The 26,580-nt window shown below is 42.6% G+C and overlaps 1 protein-coding gene across 1 annotated transcript in view; it reads right to left on the bottom strand.

The window, feature by feature from the left end:
• Positions 1 to 26,580, bottom strand: part of spidr (scaffold protein involved in DNA repair) — a 49,894-nt gene that overhangs the window by 2,754 nt on the left and 20,560 nt on the right. The window contains exons 9-16 of the mRNA XM_080725754.1: positions 26,229 to 26,436; positions 24,463 to 24,707; positions 12,938 to 13,096; positions 5,505 to 5,592; positions 3,696 to 3,836; positions 3,450 to 3,509; positions 2,678 to 2,876; positions 1,960 to 2,154 (exon numbers count right to left, since the gene is read on the bottom strand). Of these exons, the coding sequence (XP_080581880.1) occupies positions 1,960 to 2,154; positions 2,678 to 2,876; positions 3,450 to 3,509; positions 3,696 to 3,836; positions 5,505 to 5,592; positions 12,938 to 13,096; positions 24,463 to 24,707; positions 26,229 to 26,436 (1,295 nt within the window). The remainder of the gene's footprint in view (positions 1 to 1,959; positions 2,155 to 2,677; positions 2,877 to 3,449; positions 3,510 to 3,695; positions 3,837 to 5,504; positions 5,593 to 12,937; positions 13,097 to 24,462; positions 24,708 to 26,228; positions 26,437 to 26,580) is intronic.

The following is a 26,580-nucleotide window of genomic DNA, read 5'->3' as shown; positions in this document are numbered from 1 at the left end:
TTGACAACCGGAGAAACAGGCCAACAAACAAATGTGAGACCTTACGAAAGGTTACAGAATTTCCAACTGATAATAACCTCTTGTAATTTCGGTGCTAAGGTTTTTTTTCTTTCCCCAATGGCCAGATGCCAGAACATACAACTTGCTTACGAGCGCAAAAGATAATTTGCGTTTGTTATATTTTTCAGCCACCTGATAAAACATGTATAGCCAGTGGGGCCAGAACTATTGAGTTCATAGGGTAGGATCTTTGCCCTCTGCTGTGACATGAAGCCAACAGATGCAGATCATTATAAGATTCAGCCTGCTTGCCCCCCACCTCCCCAGCATTTGCATAATACAGAGATTGAAACAAACACCTCACAACCTAAGAAAGACATGGGACCGTTATCTAGATATCATGATCATAAAGATCAACACAATCTAGTTTAGCAGAAATCATTAGACATATGAAATAAGGGGTTTTAACCACGTAATAACCCTACACCTTATACTCTAAATCTAACTTCAAACTCACAATGTGTCACGTTGTGATGCGTTGCTTGTAGGTCTGTCATTTTCGCTGAACGTTGTCCTATTTTTGCTAAATGTTCTCTTTATTATGACAATAGGGACGCAAGGGTTCATGTGGTTAAACGATTAAAGGTATTTCATGTAACATTTCCGAAGAAATGCAACATCTTTGTCATGAGGTAAGAGTGAATGACGTATTTAACAAGGGCAGAGCAACACTTACAAATAACTACCCCTGATTTGTTTTAATTTGGTCAAATTGGGGGAGAAGAATCTGCTAGACAAGGGTTAGGGGAAAAATGCAATATGCAAATAAAACACTGTTCATGAGAGCTATAATAGCGTGCAGCGTTAGTTTGAGAAATGTCCGCTCTAGCTGTTAAGTCTTACACTTTTTTTTCACCAGAACATTGTGACCGGAATATGAAATCTAAAACATAAGAGGGAGCAGACATGTTAATGTCACTGAAAAATGGACAAATTCACCACATTTTCATGTCTTTGCATTTTATACAATTCTTTTTGAGTCTTGAAAATGGCCAAACAATGACAGCTTGTGCACACTGTGAATGACTAACAGGGTAGAGCAATGCTTTAAAACCACATGAAGGCTTTTCAGTATGTGACAAATACAAGAGGGCAGAACCGTAAACTCCAAGAAACCACAAGTGTCTTTCTTTCTCATAGAAAATAACACATTGACTTTCATGCAGTGGTGGAAAAGGTACAATTTCTTTTACTTAAGTAAAAGAATCAATACTGCAATATAGAAATACTCTGTTACAAGTAAAAGTCCAGAATTCAAAATGTACTTGAGTAAAAGTATGAAAGTGTTGGTATCAAAATGTACTTAAAGTCGCGATGCGACACATTCTGAGCTTGTAGATCGTCTATTTTCAAATAGCCTAGGAATAAAATAGGGCTAAAGTGGTTTATGTATGCTTTATAATAGTAAATTATAAACGTTTTCAAATAATTGTAGTGGAGTAAAACAGTAAAATATGGAATGTGGAGTAAAATATTTGGATCCAAGATGTAGTGGAGTAGAATTAAAAGTATTGGAAATTGGAAAGTAAAAGTTAAGTAAAGTAAAAGTAACTCAAAATTGTACTTATGAACAGTACTTAAGTAAATGTACTTGGTTACTTTACACCACTGCTTTCATGCCTGATTTATACTTTGTTGCATGCACCGAAAAAGCTAGCTTGTAGATCTGATAGACCATATTCAAGGGATCTGCAAGCTGGCTTGTAGATCTGATAGACCATATTCAAGGGATCTGCAAGCTGGCTTGTAGATCTGGTGAGCGACAACAGAACCCAACCAAGTACCGGTATAAACTAGGCTTCATGCACTGGACGAACAGCCCAAGATGACGGGAGTTGCATGAACAAAACAAACAACAAAACAAAAAACACAGGATTCAATGGAAGGCCAGATACTGACCTGTGAGTGTGCAGAGGGAGTTGGGTGTGGTTTCAGGACACAGCGGATCAAGCCTCACTGGTTGGGGCAGTTTATGCGACCGGGGCATGGTCAGGGACCGCGATGGAGACTCTGGACTGGCTGTGCACTCAAGATGGCCCTCAGGTTTGAGAGGGTGCAGCTGCACGACTGTCTGCTCCAAGCACAGGATAGCACCTAGAGTTTTGAGATGAAATTTGTGATGTATGAGAAGCTTGTTGTCCTGATCTTCAACGGTGCACTGTCTGGCAGATCTATCAATTAATTCTCTTTTCAGGCAGATGACGGCTATACTACCTTGAATTATTTTTTTTCATTTTCGTTTCAGGTTTTCACAAGTTACACATTTAGTAACAGTAGTCAATATTTGATACTTGGGCTGTATTTGTATTGTCATGTACCATTCACTTTGTGGAGTAGAAATGATAAGGATATTGCATGAAGAAAACCAAATGATTCCTAAATATGAATAGAAGATGATATAAAAAGGAGCTGCTTTGGATGAACAATGTGTCCACGGCCACTTCCACCTGTTCAAACAGTCAGGAGACTGCAAACATATGACATAGCCAACTTAATATTTGCAATGCATATATCCAATGTATAACTAGAATGAAGAGACCTCAAAAGGTTATTTTCAGTTCACAAGCGTAAAAGCAAAGATTGCATGTGGAACTGTAATGCAATAACAGGACACTACCGCATTCTTTGACGGCATCTCTGACTGACAAGTTGCAGGCAGTGGTTGAGTTCAGCGCTTTGACGACAGAGGAAGTGAGCACACAGGAAGTGCTCACGCAGACGGCCAGCGTTCGTCTGCATGACCCCGTCTCTTGCTCGTCCTGGAGACTGGGGTCCGTTAGTACCAACCAAGTTTCACCTCGGCCTGCATCACTACTCTAGGATGGGGATTGTGTGTGTGTGTCAGAGAGAGAATGACAAATAACAAGAGAATGTCAGGCATTAGCAGGTAGATATAGCAACAAACAAGCAAACAGTGATTGGATAACAAAAACCTGATTATGGTATGAAATAAACCTTCTGTCCATGAATAAAAGGGGGGAAAAAATAGAAGAAAATAAATAAATAAAAAGCTACATGCATCTCTTTTATTTGTTTCTACATATCAGAACAATGGTTAGTTATAGGACCGACATGTAAAAATAAAATGAGTCCTGGAGTGGACTGAATATGTAGCAAAGTCCAGCGCTTTGTTCTGAGCTCTTATCTCATAGTGGTCAAAGTGTAAAGGTTTCACTGATCAATGCTGAAGAACGCCTGGGGGCCCTTATAGACTGTTATACACACAGAGATATGAATGCTGGCCTCTACGTCAGCACTGACTCTTATCAGCTAGTTCAAATTATCTTAAACCGATGAGTCCCTAGGTGAATAGGAGGCACACAACTTGAGCACAGAAAAGGCTTGGGGGGGAATACATTCTGCATTATTTGAGTAAAAAAATAAAACACCTGCATTCTCTTGTACACAACAGTAGCGACAAAACTGCAACGATGGCCTTTGGGCTCGACCTGAAACAGAACGTTGTTTAAAATTTTAGTCACACACTGATTTATTGAATGAATTAGGGAGATAAGAAAAAAGGAGCAGAACACAATCTTGAGGCAAGATTTCAAATTGTACAGTAGGGGTGTGTGTGTGTGTGTGTGTGTGTGTGTGTGTGCGTGTGTGTGTGTGTGTGTGTGTGACAAGGACACCTGCAGTACATCTCGTAGGGTTCTTTGCATTGGGGGAAGGTAGAGCGGAGACACATTCTGTCCTTCTATAGGTTCCACAGAGCCTTCCTGACCAGACAGTAGGTAACAGAAGCTAGGAGCTGATCCTGGAGGCCTGCTTGCCTATTAAAACACACACACATCAATGTATACTGTAAAACAGGGGTCTTCAATGTTTTCAGGCCAAGGACCCCTTAGTTGAGAGAGCGATGAAGCAGGGACCCCCACAAGCCTTTCATAGATTCCATAGTTTCATCGTTTGACAGCACAATCTTTTTCAGATATTTAACCACTTGAACCGTCAATACTTAATAAACTTGACCTTTCACTCTGTACTTAGTCTGCTCTTTTTCCCCCTCTACATCGAAGCTCTTTGCCGAAAAGAGCCGATCTACAACAAGCTCACGAGGCGTTGTGAGCTTGTAGATCTGCTATTTTTGGCTAAAGTTCTCAGAATATGGACACTAGGGTTCAAGTGGTTAATATAAAAAAGGAGAAAAAAACTTTCCATCACTCAAAGGTTTGGAGGACCCCCTGTAGTAACTCTGAGGACCCCCTAGGAGTCCCGGACCCCCTGTTGCAGACCCCTGTGTTAAATACTTGCAAACATTATATTATTAGATAGTAATCATGTTATATAAAATATAAAACAAATGCATTGGGGGTCTATTAGATAGTAATCACGTTATATAAAATATAAAACAAATGCATTGGGGTTCTATGTTAGCCTACTGGCAAAGTACACAAGAAATGTGCCTCTTATCGGTTTAGCTGTGTGTGAGTTCAGGACAAACACAGAAGACACACAGGCTGCCCACCTTTAGACAGCTAGCTTCATACAGAGCCCTTAAGGGTTCATTTGGTTCCATTTGTACACTCTTGGGAGTTATGAATGGATGAATTAACACTGAGGATTTTTCTGTGAATAATTAAGAAAATGCAGCAAGTATAGGTTGGTGAGGTATTTTCCACTGCATAGTTATCGAATAATCTGCAAGCTACAAAGGCAACAATATGCCTTTTATGAGTTAATTTCATTAAACGTCCAGCCAAGCTTGGCCAATGCCCAGCTTTGAAGGTGGACATACATACAGACAACGCCAGAAGTAGGAGCGGTTAGCACCGTTCCAAAATAGCTCTCACATGCTATAGGCAGCACACAGTGCAACCATAGGTGCCAGGATAGACTGTGATCAGTTCTTTGGTAATACTTAAGAAAATGTAGACAGTAGGGCATTCACCATATATTCGAATATTACAATATCAAAGTCACTATTCGACGTTGTTCACCGAAGTCGAATATTCGCAAATTTTTCTTTTTTTTTCTCTTAAAATATATAGTTTATAAAGCTTGGCTAGATAGGAAGTCATAAGAATGAGTTGTAGATATTACATTTAATGTGACTCGGTTCCGCAGATAAATATTGTGAAAATAGCAGATCTACATGCTCACATGTTGTGAGCATGTAGATCGGCTATTTTCACAATGTTCGCCTCTTGCTTACTTAATATTTGACAGTTTGGCCGGTCCTGTCGAATATTCGACTATTCAAATACTTTGAGGTTGAATAATTCGAATACTAAAAATCACTATTTGTGAATGCCCTAGTAGACAGTATAGGTTGGTTTTCTTGTTGTTGTTGAGGTATTTTCAACGGTATAGTTATCAAATAATCTGCAAGCTAGACACATTTCTCCAGACAAAAAAATCCTGAACATGGTCATTATTGTGATGATTGATTATTAGATTTTCAAACATTTTCATACAAATGTGCTTCAGAGAAGACCTACACTGGGTGAGTTTGATGTGTCCCAGTGCACCTTCAGGGGCAGCGCTGGGGGCCAGAGACTGTCGATTAAGTTGAAAAGCCTGGTGCACCTGAGATAGAGAGAGAAAGAGGTTCTGCATGTAACCTTGATAAATGAAAACATATTTTGTTCTGATTGTATTGTATTATATTGTGTACACTTCTGCTTTGGCAATGTAAACGTATGTTTTCTCATGCCAATAAAGCCCTTTGAATTGAAATGAATTGAGAGAGTGAGTGAGTCAGGTCACATGTGGGAGGTGTTGAACAGGGATTATAGGAGAGAGAATCGGGAATAACAGACAGGTGTTATCACATGCAGTTTCACTTCTATTGAAACGCAAATGTGTTTAGACAGAGCTCCTTTTACAATTCACAGGCTCAACAGAGAGCATGCTCGGACTGGTAGGGGGGGCAATTATTTCTCTCTTTCTTTTAAAGCACACAAGGAATAAAACTCAGACACCACTAAAAAAATGATTTAAATTACACATTTTAAGTTACATTTTAACATGTATTTTTGTTTAATTTGACATGCAGAAATATCCAGGCTTGAAAAAAACAAAGTCAAAGACATTTTAACAGAAGTGCCCCATGCTACACCATGACATTTGCCCTTTCCCACCTCACCCGGCTTAATCTCAATGAACGATAGATTGAGATTGACAGAGATTGCGTTAGATTACAGGGGATGTGCAATATAAAACCGCAAGGACATCCGATACTTTATGTAGACGTGGCAGTGAGAGTAAAACAAAGCCACAAGACCACTCTGAACCACCACCTCCTAGGTGAGACACGCTAGTGACACACAAACTTCCTCAGACAAACTTCCTCAGACTACAGTATGTCACGTTTCTAAAGAAACACTTGAGTGCCTGTCAGGGGCGTCACAAGGGGAGGAAAGTGGGACTGAATTACTAGGGCCCAAGGTGGAGGGGCTTGGAATTATTTTATACTTTAGCTATTGAAAAATAGCAGTTCTACTCTAAGCTTGTAGATCTGCTATTTTTGAAAAGTCGTGAAAATGTGTGAAAATCTTTGAATATATGTAATTTTTAAGCAAACATTCTCAAATTTGCTTCTGGGGGGTCCCTGGAACTAAATAATTTTGAGATGGGGGTCCGTGGCCAAATGCATATCATTTTGGGGGTCCTTCACATGAAAAAGCCTGAGCACCACAGACATAGAAACATCAAATCCTTAGAAGGATTTGAAATATTCAAAGCCTTGCACAAATTTTCACAATCTTTCAAAATAGAAGATCTACGAGCTCGCTGTGAGCTTGTACCGGTATATCTGCTATTTTTCAATAGTTAAAGCACAAAATAATGCGTAATAATGCTTTCCCAGTGGGTTAAAATCCCTCTCCCCATGAAGAACATTCATGGGGGGCCCGCAGTGAATTCGTGTACCCAGGGCCCAGAATTTGGTGCGACACCCCTGCACTTGAGTGCCTGTTGTGCAGGCCAGCGCGGCCCGCGCCGGGCGGCTGTCAGTCTCTGGGTGGTTAATAACCTGTTAGTCAGCCTTTAATCACAGGCTTCCCTTTGTGGGGAACTGGCTCTGCAGCCCATTCAGGTCTGGCGAGGCCCGCTCAGGATGAGCTCAGCTCACAAAACAACACACTAACACTCAGGGCCTCACTCCACTCCACTCAATGTGATGTTCATGCACCTGAGCTCCTCAGGTGAGAAGTTTATAGTAAAGCCCAACCGATGCCAGATTTCTGGGTCCTATGCCTATGATGAGTCATATAATGAGTCCTAGACTGCCAATTACCAATGTTTTGACAGATATTTAGAAAAAATAAATAAACCCAAACTGAACTTTAACATTTTATTAAACCTGAAACCCGCCTTATTCATTTTATCAGAATTCAGATTATGAAAAGAAATCTAGGCGTGGTTATCTGTTGTTATGGGGGGAGGGGGCGGAGTTGAGCGTGCATATCGTTATATTCTAGCCACAACGAAACTGTCCACACTTGCTGTCTGCATTTCGGAAACAAAAATGTAAACTAGCCATTACAGGTGTAACAATTATAAAGATCCTGAAACTCCATGGTATATTTACCGGTAAAAATGTGCAAGTCTTTTACAAACAAGCTGTCTGCGATTTTATCCATGGTTCTCCAACCATGCTCATGTGGACTGTTTACCGCACGTCGAGCTGTCTTATCCACAGGGACCAGAGTGATGGACACTGGTAGCACTGTCGGCTATTTTCTGACTGTCAGTGTGTGTGTGTGTGTGTGTGTGTGTGTGTGTGTGTGTGTGTGTGTGTGTGTGTGTGTGTGTGTGTGTGTGTTTGTGGCCTCCCAAGGTATAACATGTGGGGTCCAAAAGGAGTTGTGGTGGTGACATGTGGGGTCAGTGGGTGACATGTGGGGTCCACAGCTCGGACCCCAAAACTTTTGGGGTTAGTTTACGGGTTAGCGTTAGGTTTAGGGTTAGTGTGTGTGTGTGTGTGTGTGTGTGTGTGTGTGTGGTGACAGTGCGCGCACACACAACGTTCACAAGCACGGAAAATAGCCTACCTACAAGCACACAACGCGTCGCTTCCGTGATGCGTTGTGAGCTTGTAGATCGGCTATTTCTTTTACTTTTACAAGTACATTTTGTATTCCGGACGTTTTCTTGTAACAGCGTGTTTCTACATCGCAGTATTGATACTTCCAACATGTAACCAGTGTTTCCATCCCTGAGTCGAACAGCCCCACGGTCGGGGACAGCAGCAGCAGCAGCTTCAGCCGCATAACAGCGTTCTCTCACGGGCCACGGCATGTAAACACGGTGGTGATTCGGCTCGGAACGAGTCAACGACCATTGAAAATACTACTATCATAAAACACCAAATACGAAGAAACTACCCTAAAATCTAAACAACTGTCCGACTTGTGAGAGAGAATCAGGAAACACAGACACCACAGTGTAACTGTGGGCGCCTGGGCGGAGTCTCTGCTGGCTGCAAGTAGCCTACAGCGAAACTATGCCCCCCCCCCTGATACAAATCTATATAAAACAAACATTAATACCAGTAAGACTCCCTAATCGGGAGATAAGCGACCGTAGGTGGCTTATCTCCACAAATAGGGCAAAAATGTGTTTTTCCAAAATCTTCCTGATCCATGTTGATGACATGAGTGTAGACATGCTGTGTAGTGATATTCGTGATTTTATGGCAAAAACTGTAGGAGCAGTGTCCAAAAATGTGTTTTAAAAATCGGCCTGAAGGTGGCGCTAGAATAGGGCCATGTGAGAAATGAGGGGTGGGGTCTCCGCGTTGCCTTGGCGGACGAATAGGTACCGGCCCCGGCTCTCCCGGACGCTCCTAGCCCGAGTTACGGCATTTTATGTGCGCTGCAGTGGCAGGGGGTCCTCCACTGGGGGCGCCACCACTTTTGCATCCGTTCTGGAGCACCAGGAGTCGGTGGTCCCCGGGAATTCCCCGCGAGCAGCCCCGTTGGGGTGGTCATTTGATCATTTTTGCACATTTGGTCATTTTTTACATCTGGGGGTCCCCCAGGGACCTGGGGGTCCCTGGGGCTCCGGGGGTCCTTGGAGGTTGTAGTTTGGCAGGCAAGGAGTGTGTGTGTAAAATCTGGCATGGATGGGGTCAACGGGTGCGGAGATATAAGCAGGGAAAAAGTGTGACGTGTGACGTGTGAGCACATTTGGTCATTTTTTACATCTGGGGGTCCCCCAGGGACCTGGGGGTCCCTGGGGCTCCGGGGGTCCTTGGAGGTTGTAGTTTGGCAGTCAAGGAGTGTGTGTGCAAAATTTGGCATGGATGGGGGCAACGGTTGTGGAGATATGAGCAGGGCAAAAGTGTGACGGACTGACTGACGGACAGACAGCCTGTGGAGGTTTTGGTAGTAAATGCGACCTACGGTCGCAATTAATTAGATATGCCTATGTCACGTCACAGAAATAGAATGGATTGAGCAAATATGTAATGATTGGTGCACAGAAACTGTAAGTACACAGAAATAGCTACAGAAAGAGCAGAAAGCTCTGAATCCACAAGCCTATGGGCAAATTGAACCATATCATTGCTCCCCATCACAAGTGACTCACTGATATAATACAGAAAAGGTGATTTTGGGTTTCATGTCCCTTTAAGCCCTATTCCAATATTTTCAATTTGAGTCATTTAAAATGATTGTTGTTTGGAGGTCTACAGTGAAAACAGAAAACTCTTAAAACAATTAAAACATCAGGATTAAATCAGTTTCTAAAGATACTCGCAGAATGCACATTTAGTTGGTTGTTTAAGTTGGACAAAATATTTTCCCAAATATGGATATGAGTATGACATCATAGATGTCTTATGTTATAGACCACATGAGACTCACACAATATGTCAATGGGCATTCCAAGCTATGGGCCTAATATTGATGACATCAGGGATCTCAATATATGGGCAGGTCAGCTATAGACATTGAGGCATTTGTAAATTAATTCTGTATTGGCCATATATGGAGCGTCCATATATGGGCATTGCCAACAAATCAACAAAGCGATGTCACAACAGGTCAGCTATAGACATTGAGGCGTTAAGCTGCCCTGGTCATTGTATTAACAATGGGATGTCACAACAGGTCAGCTATAGACATTGAGGCGTTACCTACCTCCCTACTTACTGACGGTCAAAATAGCCGATCTACATGCTCACACCGCCTTGCGTTGCGAGGCGTTGTGAGCACGTAGATCTGCTATTTTCACAATTTCTGCCTCTAATATTTGACAATTTGGCCAATGTTGAATTTGTCATTTCAGAGGTATTAACAAAATCAATAACCAAAGACAATGCATAGCCATTTTTTCCAGGACCTTCCAGGACCCTTGATCAATTCCCAAACTTTTCCAGTACTGGAAAAATATTTTTCTAATTTCAAAATATTACCAGGAATTTCATGACCGTGGGAACCCTGCTTTTATGAGTTAATTTCATTAAACGTCACATGAAGCTTGGCCAAGCCCAGCTCTGCAGGACGGACATACATACAGACAACGATCAGATGTAGGAGCGGTTAGCACCGCTCAAAAATAGCGCTCACATGCTATAGGCTGCCCACAGTGCAACCATAGATGCCAGGATAGACTGTGATCAGTTCTTTGGTGGTAATTATTCTCAAAATACATTCCCACAGACCAGCAGTGGTAACATGGTGAGGCTGCTTGCATTTCAACAATGGGGTTCTCAGTGGAGTGCTAAAACCAAATTCCAGTGAGCATATTCCCAAAAAATATTAGAAGGGGACCGCAACTCAAGTTTCAGGTCAAGGAGGACAAAGTACTCAAAATAAAATTTTGTCCTCCTTGACCTGAAATTTGAGAGGTAATATGTGGTATATGCTTATGTTTCCTTGAAAAGGCTTCATTTGACTAATGAAAAAAGAAAAAGAAAATGTGCATCAAACTCATGAGTCCAATTAGCTAGATGATGGCCCATGTGTCCGTCCTGACAGGCCATCAGTCATAATCCGACGACCGCAGACAACCTCCAGAGATGTTATTGGCTGTCTGGTATGAAGAACACCCGATGTAAACTTATACCCCGTTCAGTCTCTCTAAATGTCTTCACACCAGTTCCTCTAACTGAAGCTAAACTGGGCTCCTGACTATGGAAACTCACAAGGGACTCACGGTGGTGCACCTCAGTGTCATGTTACATGTAAACACTGTGGCACTGGTGACAAGGCAGCATGATCAGGCATTTTGGTTTCCAAAAATTACATTCAGATTCTGTGGTGAATGCCTATAAAGACAGTGGAAATTCAAGGTGGATTTGAGGGCCCACGAATGTGACACTTGAGCTAATTATCTAGTACAGCTTTTACATGATTTATCCTGAGGCTGTTTTCACCAGCATCTAATGACAGATGGTTGGTATCACACTTGCACCGAGCCGTTGTCTTGCAAATGACTGGGGAGATAATCTCATATCACATGAAGCTGTATCACCTGCTCCGCACACAGAGCAAACAGGTTGACATTTTGGTGAGAAGCCAATCAGGGAGGGATCTACAGTATGGGTGCCAATTAACCACTTAAGCCTTGTTTTATACTTTAAAGCAGGGATCTTCAATGTTTTCAGGCCAAGGACCCCCTAGTTGAGAGAACCTGTTAATAGATTCCATATAGTTTCATCTTTTGACAGCCCAATCATCAGTGTATTTTGGATTCATGTCAATTTGTGTTTTCAGATACATATTTATTTATTTATCCACTGAACTGTCAATACTTAATAAACTTGACATTCTTTTTCCCCTCTACACCAAATCTCTTTGACGAAAATAGCCGATCTACAAGCTCACAACGCCTCGCCGCGCGAGGTGTTGTAGATCTGCTATTTTTGGCTTAAGTTCTCAGAATATGGACATTAGGGTTCAAGTGGTTGACATAAAAAAGGAGAAAAAATGTTTCTATCATACAAAGATTTGGAGGACCCCCTGTAGTAACTCTGAGGACCCCCCAGGGGTCCCAGACCCCCTGTTGAATAACCTTGCTTTAATGTATTGCAAAAATAGATGATCTACAAGCTGCTTGTAGATTTATTATTGCAACGTTTGAAAATGTCTGCCGCTAATGACCAATTAGCTCCAAAATAAGGATGCCAAAAAGTAGTTTTGTAGCCTACCACCCACTGATACTTCTGGGTAAATCTAAATTCAATGAATGGCCTTGGACCCTGGAGAAAACCAGCGGTAAAAAACCTACGCCCAATGCTTTTAAAACCAATCCCCATACCCATGACCCCAAATGAAGGAACGCCCAATGTCTTTGCATTGGTTCGGTGATGCATTTTCAAATAGTTTCGACACAGTTTTAGCCCATTCACCGAATTTAGATGTTACCAGACATAACAGTAGGCGGAGATCTTTGATCATATGGCTACGCGAGACTAGGTTTAAGGTGGTTAATTGGTACTCTCGCAAAGCCAGGCGATCGGAGATCTCCGCCAACCGATACGTCTGGTGACATCATTTTGTGTTTAATAGTACTGTGTTTTATTAAGTTATACGAGTTAAAAAAGACCCCAAATGAAACAAGCCCAAAAGCTTTCTTGGGGTGTTTATCCTTTTACCGGTAGTTGACCGTGTACCAGTGACCTGTACTGTCATGAAACTGTACTTTTTCCTATGCAAACTTTAGTAAAGTCTTGATGTAGTGTCTAGAAAAGTAGAAGAAACGGCCACAGACAAACCTACACCTACTGCTTTGAAAACAAATCACATCACTGTCCCGATATGAAGAACCTCCCTACAGTCATGTTCTACAATGTAGTTATTCTTAAAATGTATGAATTGTTTCCACCCCGTTTCCAACAGTGAATTCAGGCGTCACCAGATGTATTGGTAGGCGGCGATCTCCGAATTATTGATCGGATGAGTGGATGGTTGAGTCTCACCTTTCTCGAGTGACCCTCTGTACCACTTTGAAGGCCCTCAACACGCAGGCTTTTCCCTGCCAGTCACGGCTGTACTGGTGAAGATGGTCATCACATGGCAGGAGGTGGAGCTGGATCACACTGAACATGCCGTAGCTGTCCTGGACTAGAGCACACAACCTAGGGAGGAACACAACACGTGCACAGACTGAAATGTACAGGAAGAAAACAGCCGTGATTAAATCCACGATCACATGCTGTTAAATTACACAGCCAACACATTTATGGGGATGACACATAGTGTGGGAAAATTACACAACGTTCAACAATCCATTATTACAAAGCTGCACACTGACATATAGGCCTGGGGCCAATTCTGATATCTTCACAAATTGGTACCACCCAAGGTGACCGTACATTTCTGACATTTTTGACTTCCTACATGTCTCTAGTTTACATTTTGGTATGATAACCCTTTCTGAGACACAGCTTAATTCTGGGTATTCAAGTAGGATGTGAGGGGTCTAACTAGGGGTTTGTCATGATGCTGAATCCATTGCAAGCATTTGTTTTGCACAAAAAACATTCCTTGGGCTACAAATGGCCCCAGAAAATGATGGTTTTGTGATGAAAAGTGATGAGTCATCACTTTACATCAGTTTCATCAGTTTTGTGGGCGTTTTCTGGGGCCATTTGTAGCCCAAGGAATGTTTTTTGTGCAAAACAAATGCTTGCAATGGATTCAGCATCATGACAAACCCCTAGTTAGACCCCTCACATCCTACTTAAATACCTAGAAAACAAATGTTTAATGGGTATTTTCCTCCTGTATAGAAAGTCGATGGGAGACCGACTCTAGAGGCTGATAACATCAATTAAGCTGGGTCTCAGAAAGGGTTATCATACCAAAATGTAAACTAGAGACAAGTAGGAAGTCAAAAATGTAAAAAATGTACGGTCACCTTTGGTGGTACCAATTTGTGAAGATATCAGAATTGGCCCCTGGCCTAATACACGTGTGTAACGAAACCTTGTGTTGTGTTCCGGCCACATTATACCATTTTACAAGTTTCATGTCTGACCATATTGATCACATAGGAGAAAGATCCATGAAGAAACGGATAGTGAAGGTGCATTAGAACAGTGGTTCTCAACGTGTAGGTCGCAAGGTGTTTTTTTCTTTTTCTTCCTCACAATATTATCTGTGGGGGGGGGGGGGGGGTCCCAAATTAATTGGGGGGGGGGGGGGTCCCCAGATGATTAACTTAAAGGAGTAGTTCACCCCCAAAATGACTTTTTTTCTATTGATTAGTCACGCCACGGAAACTGGAGTTCAATAATATTTTTAGTTTTTTGTCGCATTCCTAAGACAAAAATGTGATAACAATAAATTTACCCCCATCCGGAATCAATGGGGGTAAATTTACTCGAATCAAATTCTTGTCTTAGGAATGCGACAAAAAACTAAAAATATTATTGAACTCTGGTCTCCATGGCGTGACTAATCAATAGAAAAAAAGTCATTTTGGGGGTGAACTACTCCTTTAATGTGCAACATTGTTTTCTCACTCAACAGTAAACAAACCAACATAAGTGTATAGAGGGTGTCTGTACATTTGACACATTTAAAGACCTTTTAATACCACTAAAATGACATTGTGAAAATAGCCGATCTACAAGCTCACAATGCCTCGCAACGTTGTGAGCATGTAGCTCTGCTATTTTCACAATAGAACTATGGTATACAAAATATAATGCCTCTGCTCGTGTGGGGGGGTACCCAGTTCATATGTACATATGTAATATGATTCTTTTGGTGGGTCACGGACTGAAAAGGTTGAGAACTCCTGCATTAGAAGAGGAAGACAACATGATCCAGACCACGAGATAACTGTTGCGGAGGAGGGTCCTGTTGTTAATTGCCATTACATTCTGGACAAAGAATTGGAATCTGTCCTGGTCTTCGTCCCCACCTGAGAGGAAAGGCAGACGGTCTGCTGAAAGTGTCAGCGGTATGACCCTAGGGCCCTGTCCTGGACTGATGGCTTAAAATTCTGCTTCAAACTGCTGCTGACAGAGCCAATCCCAACATGACCAACACACCCACAAAGACAACTGGAAGGAGATTACATCCAAGCATACATGTGTCTGTTGATCCTGACCGGGGTGGAAGAGCTAGAGAAAGCCATGGTTGTTAATGATGTGTGTTTTGGATTAACTAATTTAAATCTGCAAAGAAACTAAAGTATTGTAGTAGAAGTATAAAGTATTGGGAAAAAATAAAACTTAAGTAAAGTAAATGTACCTCAAAATTGTACTTAAGTACAGTACTTGAGAAAATGCACTTAGTGCTTAATGACTTCTCTTGGTGCACAAATTGTGTTTTTAATATGCAGTGCAATGCATGCAAAAAACATCACCCATTGTCATGCATGTGCAGGTCACAGAACAAAAACAACCTAATGGTTGGTTGAATCATTTGAATATTTCTGTTATTGTCTCAGTTGTTCTCTATGGCAAACATTTTTATTGTAAATGAGATAATAATAATAAGTATATGATAGATTTATAAACAGTTAAAATGGACAGGTAATTTTTTTACTCGGAACACAAAAGAAGGTAACATGACACAAACAAACATCTCAGGGCCCTGCCCTGACTTCGGGTCGTATTGTTTGGCTGGCTGGTATGACAAGCTGCTGCAGCGTTGACAGTGGAGACCTTTGGCCTACAGAGTTATGAGGCTGCTGCCTGCACTCCACGGCTCCCAGTGAGCAGGAAGCTGAAACCGCTAAAGGCTACAGTACCTCAGCCCTTCAAGCCCAGACACAGCCCAAGTACCAGCCCTGAGAGTAAACAGTGGAGTTCATATCCCCTGGTTAGAGCAGCGAGGGGAGGGAAGGAGCCATGGCCTCAGCCAGGGAAGGGATAGGTGAGAGGAGGGGGAGGAAACACACAGAAGAGGGGGAGGACTGTTGAGAGGCTAGTAATAGACACAAGTTCAATGCCATCCATACATGTGCCCCGTGCCCACCCAGGACACTAAGAACATCTTTGGGAGCATTTCCAGCCACCTGACTGGGCCTATAAACAGCCTGTGTTGGTAAACACAAACGCGGTCTGTGTTTACTTTTGAGAGGCATGGAAATAGATGCCTAACCAACATTTTTTATATATAGTGTATATATACAGTAGATATCTATATCTATCTATATAATACTGTGCACACACACACACACACACACACACACACACACACACACACACACACACACACACACACACACACACACACACACACACACACACACACACACACACACACACACACACACACACACACACACAGCCTTTTCTATCAGTAAATCAATAAATATTACCAACGGTAGAATACCAAAGTTCTAATAATCTATACACTAATGTGTTGTAGCACTTTCGTTGATTATCAACACCTAAACTGTAGTTCCTAAAGTAAGTATTTCTCTTCTTTTAAAACTGGTTCACTCTCTTGGCGGTTCTGTTTATGTACTTGGAATAAGTCCATGTTGCAGAGAGGCAAAGTAAGCAGACTGGCACACATAATGCCAAATGTATGCTTGTGTCGTACACTGAAAATAGCAGATCTATAAGCTCACGTGTTGCAGGGCATTATAGCTGAATATAATGATATGACATAGCAATATCGCTCAACATATAGGATCCATGTTGTTCACTACACATTAGCCACGGCAAGACTAAAATCAAGTCTGCAGAGAAGTACAACTTTCACATTTTAACTTGAGATAGCAGAGCTTGCCTGAACTTGAAAGCCTAGAAATGAAATCTGAGAGAGGTGATGATAGATAAGATTCAAAAGAAAAAGGGTGACAAGTCTCGTGGTGAGACCAGCCTGACATAAACAACCACCCCTCAACTGCCTCCCAGTTCAGTTGCTCTTTTTTCAGCGTTCCACAGCCCCACTTCCTCAAACAGCACCCTCGCTCCCAGATACCCTCTTGCCATTGGCCAGTCTCAGTCACAGGCTGATTTCAGGAATTTGTTATTGTGAGCAATCACAGGAATTCTCAGCAACTCGGGGGTTGTTCCAGGAATTGCGATCCATTGAGCCTGTCCAAACACACACATACCCCTTTCACACATAGACACAGGAGTGTGCATGCGAGCACATGCGCGCGCACATTTACTTGGCACAGCCGTACGCGAGTAAGTGAGCCACACATTAAGAACACAGCAGTGAGGCCCCATTGGCAGGGGGCGTGCAGGCGGGATTCTTTCCTCTGTGCTATCCACCAATCAGCGTAGAGAAACTGATAAACACGGTTGTAACAGGATCCCTGCAGCACATTGTGTTCCTAGTACAGCACTGCAGTGAAAAAAATAAGCCAACTCCTCCTTCCTCCCCTACAAACAGTTAATCTTCTTGTTTATTCTAGTCCGAATTTACGGGAACTAAACATCTTCTTCAAACATAAATATCATAGTGGACCAGGGGCGTCACAAGGGGGGGGGGGGGGGAAGTGGGACTGAGTTACTAGGGCCCAAGGTGGAGGGGCCTTTATTATTCTATACTTTAGCTATTGAAAAATAGCAGATATACAAGCTCACAGCGCGGTCGTGAAAATGTGTGCAAATCTTTGAGTAATTTTATTTTATTATTATTATTTTTTTTTTAAGATTTGTTTTTGGGCTTTTTGCCTTTATTGGATAGGACAGTAGACTGACAGGAAATGGGGGAGAGACGGGGAGTGACATGCGGCAAAGGTCGCCCGGATCGGGAATCGAGCCGGCGACGCCGTCAGGCATTGATGCCGATATGGCAATGCCAATATGGTATGCGCCTGGTCCACTAGGCCACCAGGCGCCCCTGTAATTTTATTTTTTAAGCGAACATTTGTAACTCAAATTTTGTCCCTGGAACTAAATAGTTTGAGATAGGGGTCCGTGGCCAACTACATATTATTTTGGGGGTCCTTCACGTGAAAAAGTTTGAGCACTACTGACATAGAAACATAGGTTTTTCCAAAAAAAAAGACAAAAATAGCAGATCTACAAGCTCGCAGGGCGGCACTCGGTGGCACGCTGAGCTTGTATATCTGTTATTTTTCAATAGTTAAAGCACAAAATAACACGTATTAATGCGTTCACAGTCTAAATGGTTTAAACAACCTCCCCCTATGAAGAACATTCATGGGGGGCCCGCAGTGAATCCTTGTACCCAGGGCCCAGAATTTGGTGCGACACCCCTGCACTGGACTCTCCCTCTCTCTCTCTCCTCTGTGTATGTTAACAGAGAGGCTATGCAACAAAAGGAACACATCCACCATGCTGACCGTGGGTGTGAGTCATACTGTAGGAGAGGACATGAGATCCTCAGAAACAAACTGTCCTTTTCTTAACGCTACATGAGGCCAGTGGGCTGAGACGTAAACTACTTACAACTGCCAAAGACCATGGCGTGGAAAGCACGGTTTAGGTGCTTAGGTGAAAATAGGAGTCATTATTTGTATTATACATACATACTTACTATACTGGGCAATTGTGCAAAACAAGTATACCAACAGCAAAACAAAAAATATAGATGTACTGTATATAACCAGAAAGGTGCAATTCTGGGAAATTGCAAGTGTGGTTGCCTATTTATATATATATTTATATAGTGTGGTGTGGTTGCCTATTTATATATATATAATATATATTTATGTTGTGGTTGCCGTTGACTCTAATGGGGAGCCAATCAGAGAGGGGGAAAAGGATGACATCACAATGTCAGGGTATCGTGATGTCTGATTGGGTGAAGGGTTACATCAGATGATGAGTAAAATAGACAAGAACAATAGACACGTCACAAATAATGATTAGTGTGGTTGATAGGCAACACACTATTGTATTCGGTCAAGAACTTTTTCCCAGCAAAGTGAACCTGTGTTTTGTAAACTTTCTGAGTACCGTAATGTTATCCAGGTTGGGTGGCTGCACAACAGAGAAGTGAAGCTTATGGTCATGCTTCACTTGACATCACAATATCTAACATACATGGTAAAGACATCACAATATCTAAAATACATGGTAAAGACATCACAATATCTAACATAAATGGTAAAGACATCACAATATCTAACATACATGGTAAAACGGAATTCATTTCCCAGCGGATTCCTTGTGACTCGCGTCACGGCAACCACACTCGCAATTTCTCAGAATTGCATCTTTCTAGTTTATGTATATTTATACTATAATTGTGTGTTGTCTCTTATGACCCCAAGGTATGCGGTGCTGATTGGCAGGTCTTTGGGAGATTGTAAGCATCAGCTTCCCTGATTGGCCAACCCAAACTGCCGGCTTCGCGGATTGGCATACTGTCACGTCACCAGTGGCGTCACAAGAGGGGGAAAAGTGGGACTGAGTTACCAGGGCCCAAGGTGGAGGGGCCTCAATAATTTTATACTTTAGCTATTGAAAAATACTAGATCTACAAGCTCCTCTTTATCATAGCTCTGGACTACGCGCCTAGGAAAGCCATCAACGGGCGGGAGCAGGAGCTTGGCTTCACAATTACACCAAGGAAGTCTGGTAGAAACCCTGCTGTAGCCTTGGCAGACCTAGACTACGCAGATGACATCTGCTTGGTGTCTGACCGTGTGGAGCAGGCGCAGGAACTCCTGAACAGAGTGGAGGTGGAATGTGCTAAGGTTGGCCTCAGACTGAATGCAAAGAAGACTGAGGTAATCACCTATAACATCCACATGGACCATCCGCCGATTACAACATCAGATGGCAACGCTCTGCGAGAGGTCAATGACTTCAAATACTTGGGTTCCTGGATGAACTCCACAGAACAGGACCTTAAGGTCAGGAAGGCACTAGCGTGGAGGGCCCTGAACGGTATGTCAAGAGTGTGGAGCTCGAATATCCCCTGACACATAAAGCTGAGCCTATTCCTCGCCACTGTGGAGTCTGTCCTCCTGTATGGCTGCGAAAGCTGGACCCTGACACCCAACCTGCAGAAGTCTCTGGATGGATGCTACACCAGAATGCTACGAGCTGTTCTGAATGTGGACCAGAACATCCACATTACCAACAAGGATCTGTACAGGCAACTGCCGAGGCTCAGCAATAAAGGTAGCAGCTAGGAGGATGAAGCTGGCCGGCCACTGCCACAGACATCGGGAGCTCCCGGCCAGCAGGCTGGTCCTGTGGGAACTAACACGCGGGCATTGATCGCGAGGACGTTCCGCGTTAACGTACGTGGACGTCCTGAGGAAGGATGCAGGAGCTGAAAACTCTTCTGAGCTGGCTGGGTGTATGGAGAACCGGGAGGATTGGAGACTCCGATGGAAGCTCGTCTGAGGACGACCGAGAGAGACAGCGTGGCACAGAGTGCCGTGCTGCAAGCTTGTAGATCTGCTATTTTTGAAAAGTCGTGAAAGTGTGTGGAGATCTTTGAAAATATGTATTTTTTAACTCTTTGCGTGCCAGCGCCCTCTAGGGGCCAAAGAATGCCAGCGCATCTCTCATAGGCGAGCGCTTTAGCTTCCAGGACTTCAGCTTCCAGGACCTGACGTGCTCACGTTCCTGCACGGCATGGAAATGTCCCGGATGAAGATGCTAACAGAATGGCTATTCCCATTTTGTCATCTAAAAGATCATTTTTGGGCGATTTCGCCGTAAATAAACCTCGCGCCGCTTTCCTAAAACACAAAAAAGAGATATAAGCCTTTAAAGATGCGGTCTTTCATTGGATTAGGCGGAGATTGGCGATTGCGTTCGCAAATTACGGCCGGCTGGGACGTTGTTAGCTTTCGGCTAGTAGCTACAAAAATCAAGCCAGGCTTCAGAAGGCCTCTTATCATTTTATTCATGTAATTAAATAAAGCCGGACTACTTCGGGATCGGCACACTCGTGTACTCATCGGAAGCGGCGCCGAACATCGGGTGAACATTGGGGAGCTCAAAAATGTATTTTAAACCATTTTTAATGGAATATATCGTCGGACAGAGTAGAACGGCTAGCTGGCTAGCGGCTAGCGAGCCAGGACCACCCACAACTCTACAAGCAGCTCGGGGTAAGTGAATTAATAAAAAAAAGATTGTATTGGATTGAAATAAAGCCAAACTAGTTCGGGATCGGCACCAGATGAGTTAAGCAAACATTTGTAACTCAAATTTTGCTTCTGGGGGGTCCCAGGAACCAAATATTTTGAGGTGGGGGTCCGTGGCCAAATACATATAATTTTTTCGGGGTCCTTCACATGAAAAAGTTGAGCACCACTGACATAGAAACATAGGATTTTCAAAAACAAAACAAGAAGACTTGCACAAATGTTCACGATTTTTCAAAAATAGCAGATCTACAAGCTTGGTGCCGCGCTGTGAGCTTGTATATCTGCTATTTTTCAATAGTTAAAGCACAAAATAATGCGTTCCCATCTAAATGGGTTAAACCCCCTCCCCCTATGAAGAACATGGGGGGCCCGCATTGAATCCTTGTACCCAGGACCCAGAATTTGGTGCGACGCCCCTGGGCCAACCCAAACCGCCGGCTTGGTGGATTGGCATACTGTCACGTCACGGTAGTGCTGCTAAGCCAATATAACCCCTGATTGACTAACCTGACCCGTCGTGAGTGTGTGTGTGTAATGTATGACTTTCCCGGGCATTACTTGGGCACTGTCCGACTGTCTAAACTTGGTTTGTGCTCTGGAAGACCAGGGGGTGTGCAGTGGCAAGCAGGAATTCTTTTGGACCAATGGTTTGTCAAGAACCAAATAAAACATGAAACATGTCTGTCTGTCAGTCTGTGGAGGACTGAGGGAGTGTAGCGCCCTGTATTAATAATAAATAAAAATACATTAATACTATTTATTACGTTATTATTAATACATTATTATTATATACAGTATATACCGTAATAATTCATATATACAGTATATTAAAAAACTGCAGTCACTAGAGGGAGGCGAGCTCATCCATATACATCCGCTCCGAACATGGTCCCCCCCCCCCCCCTGCTGGATCTGCCTGAGTGGGAGTGGAGAGAGAGAGAGAGGGGAGGGAGGGAGGGAGGACATGGCGTTTGTTTACTGGCGGCAGGACACAGCATGGCACGAGCGTCAGATTACCACCGTCAGTAAAGTCGATTTAAGTCTCTTGAATCACTTTAAGCCTAAATGATATGCTTTGACACGCAACGGTGTTCACAGAAAAGGACTGATTTCTAATCATAAAGCTAAATTACACAAAGCACAAATTAGTCTGATCCTTTTGTCAGCTGACTGACTTGGCTTCCTCCTTCATAACTGACCACCACGTGCTACTATCACCCTGCACCCCCACCTCTCTTTTATTACTCAGCACAGGACAAAAACAACATGCCTGGAGGGGTGGACAGCTAAAGGTCGCTTGTTGGCTCGAGCTCACATATGGATTTCATTGATTCATTAACCCAGGGGCGTAGCCAGGAATTAAATTTTGGTAGGCGAAATGCCAACCCCCCCCCCCCCCCCCTTTCAAAAAGCACAGTATGGAGCATTACAAACAAGGCGAACATTGCTCCCAAATAGTGACATATAGGCCTATTTCAACTTGTGATTACAACACTAGTTAAATTAGTTCAAAGTAAACTTGTGTCCCTTAAAATACATGGCTCACAACAACATGCGGCGGGGCTTGAGCTTGAAAATATCGATAATTTTGAGAGTGAACTACTCCTTTAATGAAATACATTTTATTTTTTATTTAAGGCCCATTCCCACTGGGCCAGATAACAGATAAAAAAAACTCTTTCTTTAGATATTTTTCCATTCAAAGTGGATGGTAGATACAGATAAAAAAAAATATATATCTACCATGCACAGATATTTGCCACAGGTACTTCTATCTGTGGTAGATATTATAGATATATTTTTTATCTGTTATCTGGCCCAGTGGGAATGGGCCTTACATTTATGGAAGAGGCTTGCTTAATGAGTTTTAATATGCTACAGCTGGAGAGACAACAAGATGTCAATTCTTAATCCAGCAGTGCTGGATTTAAACAACACAATGATCATGTATTGTGTTTGGAAGCTGTTTACCTACTACATTAAGGACTTTATTCATTTGGAACAGAGGATATCCTACAGGTAGGAGGAAAGCAGAATGGACTTTGTTCAGTGTGTTATTGTCTCTGTTGTTGCGACTTGAGTTAAATAGCCCGGCAGCCCAAATTTACATATCTCTAAAAGGGTAACACTTTCTCAATGGCCAGGCCGCCTACTAGTCAATGAATGGAACTGGTTGAGCGACATTCTATAGGCCTATGGTCCTCTCCACACTGTAGGCCTACTGCCCAGTCAGGCCTTTACACAATGGAAATAAGAGACTTTTTTTTTTTTTTTTTTTTTAGATTTTTTTTTTTTTTTTTTTTGCCAGATCATTTCTCAGTTGGTAGGCGGTCGCCTCGTTCGCCTACCGCTGCCTACGCCCCTGCATTAACCACAGACTCATTAAGCAAATATATAAGTAGATTCACTGTTGCTGGTACCTCCGCTGCAAATCTTCTGTGGGAATGAGAGAACTTTTAATTACTGTTGTTTTTTTTGTTTTTTTTTTACTATTGAATATAATACATTTCTAAGCAACCGACTACTTGAGTTTTAGCAAAGTGATACTTGTATTTGTAAAGCCAGTGCTTTTCTTTTCAAGTGCCTTCTAACTAATACAAGATCAAGGCTCCACCCTCTGATCAGATAAACACATCACAAAACAGCGTCCATGGAACTCCACAAAGTCAAAGATTTTGGTAATGATAGGATATGGTAATTCACAGCTGATTGAGACCAGCTGATTCAACACAACTTAAACCTTGTGTGAATCGTTATGCCAAAAGCAATGATAAAAGTCAGCTTTAATGTGGAAGTTTAATTAAACTGCATGTAATCTGAGTGTGTGACCATGGCATCCCTCTAAAATTGTATAATCTATTATGTCCTAGTGTCTGTGCCTCACACAACTAGGTGTGTGATGCTTGTGTTGTTTTTTCAAGTAATGATAAGACACCCTCCAGTTTGACATTAACCTAAAATGTAAGCTTTTTGCTTGGAAGCATAAATGGCGAGGGCCGCTGCATCTCTGTGCCACCCGAAGGACTATGAATGGGCACGCATTCAGTGCAGACCTGCTGGTGCAGGAGTTTCAGAAAACATCATGCTGTCTTTCCAGAGAATTGGACTGGATCACTCACAGTGGGGCTGGATTCAATTAGCAATGTTTGTGTCCTTTGTCAAGCAATGCCATATGGCTGGAGACAGAGTGAGCACTTTGTGGGGCCTGCTGCTTAGGGAACAATAGCCTTACTACTGGAGAATACACTGTGCCACCAAGGAGAGGCATGCAAACCCTGTGACCAAAGAAACCAGCATGCCGTTTGTAAAGAAAGAGACATTTACAATGTGGTGCACAGGCATATATAACAGACACTCAGTGATTCATTTCTTCCAAATGTCTTTGACATGCAATGACTGACCAAAGAGAAAAAGTAAAATATCAACCAGGAAACGGGTAGGTACCTGGTTTTGCCTTTCTGGGGAGGGAGGGCTGAGGAACACTCGCCAGGGACTTTGGACTTAAGTATAAAGCCAACAGAGCGCTCTGCCACCGGAACGGAGTAAACCCTCTGGACCACCACCTCCACATCCTGCCCAACGGAGCCAGCCTGGCCCAGGCCCTCAATGGCCTCCAGCAAGGAGTCGCTCAACTTCCTTGTGCCCTCAGGAACTCCAGAACAGCGGTTAGTAGCGTGGCTGGCCGCAACCTGGAGGAAAGTCCGAAATTACTATGAAATACAGTATTAACTCAATTGACCATATTCACACTGCGGCCATCTTGGATTACATGACCATATGGGGTGGCAACGTAGCCAATCAGACGCTTCTGTGGGCGGGTCTTGCCTTACCCAAGATGTTGTTTTGAGCTTCTGATTGCCCGCGTTGCCACCCCATGTGGTCATGTGATCCAAGATGGCCACGGTGTGAATACAGCTAATAGAAGAACGAGAGACGCACAATTTGTACGTTTTTTGCCCTCCTTGATCCCAAGGTATGGAATACCTCTTGCCCTCCTTGTATCCCTTCTTGTTCACATTTTTGTTATTTAGATTTCCTTTGCTTGACCACATGTAACCCCTTTTAATAGACCTGTTGCACCTATACATTGTTATACCTTTCAAGCTGGGAACACCTCTGTGTAATTGTGGTTGCTATAATAAATGGTCTATGTATTTTTTTTTTAGATCTTTCAGAAAAATAAGGTTAGGAATTAGCCAGCGATTGGCATTGAAACCTGTTAAAGTGGTTAACGGGAAATGGTCTATATGGGTTTTCAAAGTGGGTCTCCCTTCAGACAGATTCTTGAAAGGCCCATCAGCCCCATCCAATTAGCGAGAGAGAGAGAAAGACAGACTGAGATGTCATCTCCAAGAGCTCTTTCTCATACATGCATGCAGTACATTATGTCACTTAATTCCAGTAAAAGATTGCTATGCTGCAACAAGTTGTGCCACTTGTCACAGTTTACTCATGCACAATGTTACAGATGAATGAGCATGAGAGCACGTAGTGGAAATGAAATTAAAGAAGTGCTCTTTGTATGCTGGATTTGGCCACATTGTTACAGATCATGCCTAATCACTCAAGACAGATCCTTCGATGCCTTTTTTTCTTTTTACCAAATGGGTTCCCAGATTGGAGAATACTAAACCTAGCAAATGTCTCATCTAGTATTTACTTTAATAAAGCTAAATTAGTATACTTTATTTCTGTTGACCGGCTGTCCCTTTCACCTAATGTCTACGTACCTCCCCTGCAATGCCCTAAAAAACCCTGGTCTATGTTTATGTACAACATACTATATGTCAGAGAAGCTATGAAAGACAATAATAATGATGTATTAACGTTGGTATTAGATATATTTCATGCATATAAGAATGGCGCAAACAATTGACATGTGTGATTTATTTCCCAGCACCAATCGCAAAGCACCCATCAAGTGTGTGCCCCAAAGTGCCAAACATCACATTTTATATTTCCTGCAATCATTTTGGGGCCATCACATGCAGAGAATGTGGTCTGTGTGAAGCTTGTGGAAAAGTTTGTTTTCACTATTTTTTGTATTTTTGGAAAAGTTCTAAAAACTTTCAGCTGTAATGATATGTCCAATTGATTGATTATTAATCAATGATTTTAATACATTATCGATTCGTTTGATTAACTGTTGCACCCCACCCATAGTAGTGCAGTAAAACGTGTCGATTCTAAAGAGACAGAAACGGACCCACCTGCCTGACAGAGGGCTCCTCCTCTGTAGCGTTTAACACCTGCATCAGTCCAAATGCTTTGGTTAGAGAGTATGGTATGCACTTCACTACTGGGAGAAGGACTCTGGGGATGGACATGTTGGCCAGGTTGGAATCGGAGTAGACTTTCTGGCTGAAGTGTGTGTTCAGAATCACAGAACCGTTTACACCCTCTATGGTAAGACTTTGCCTGCAGAGAGAACGAAGAGGGTCAACAATTATTTATTCATAATAGAGATAGTTTTTTTGCTCCTTTGTTGCATGAACGTTGTTCCATGTCACACATGGATTCTCTTCACTGAATAATCATATTTAAACGGTTAAGAGTTGTTGA

Source organism: Nannobrachium achirus (genome assembly GCF_963921795.1).
Source record: "Nannobrachium achirus genome assembly, chromosome: 5".
In the NCBI taxonomy this organism is placed as follows: domain Eukaryota; kingdom Metazoa; phylum Chordata; class Actinopteri; order Myctophiformes; family Myctophidae; genus Nannobrachium; species Nannobrachium achirus.
Note: the sequence above shows the minus strand (reverse complement) of the source record. Positions and strands in the feature narration are given on the sequence as shown.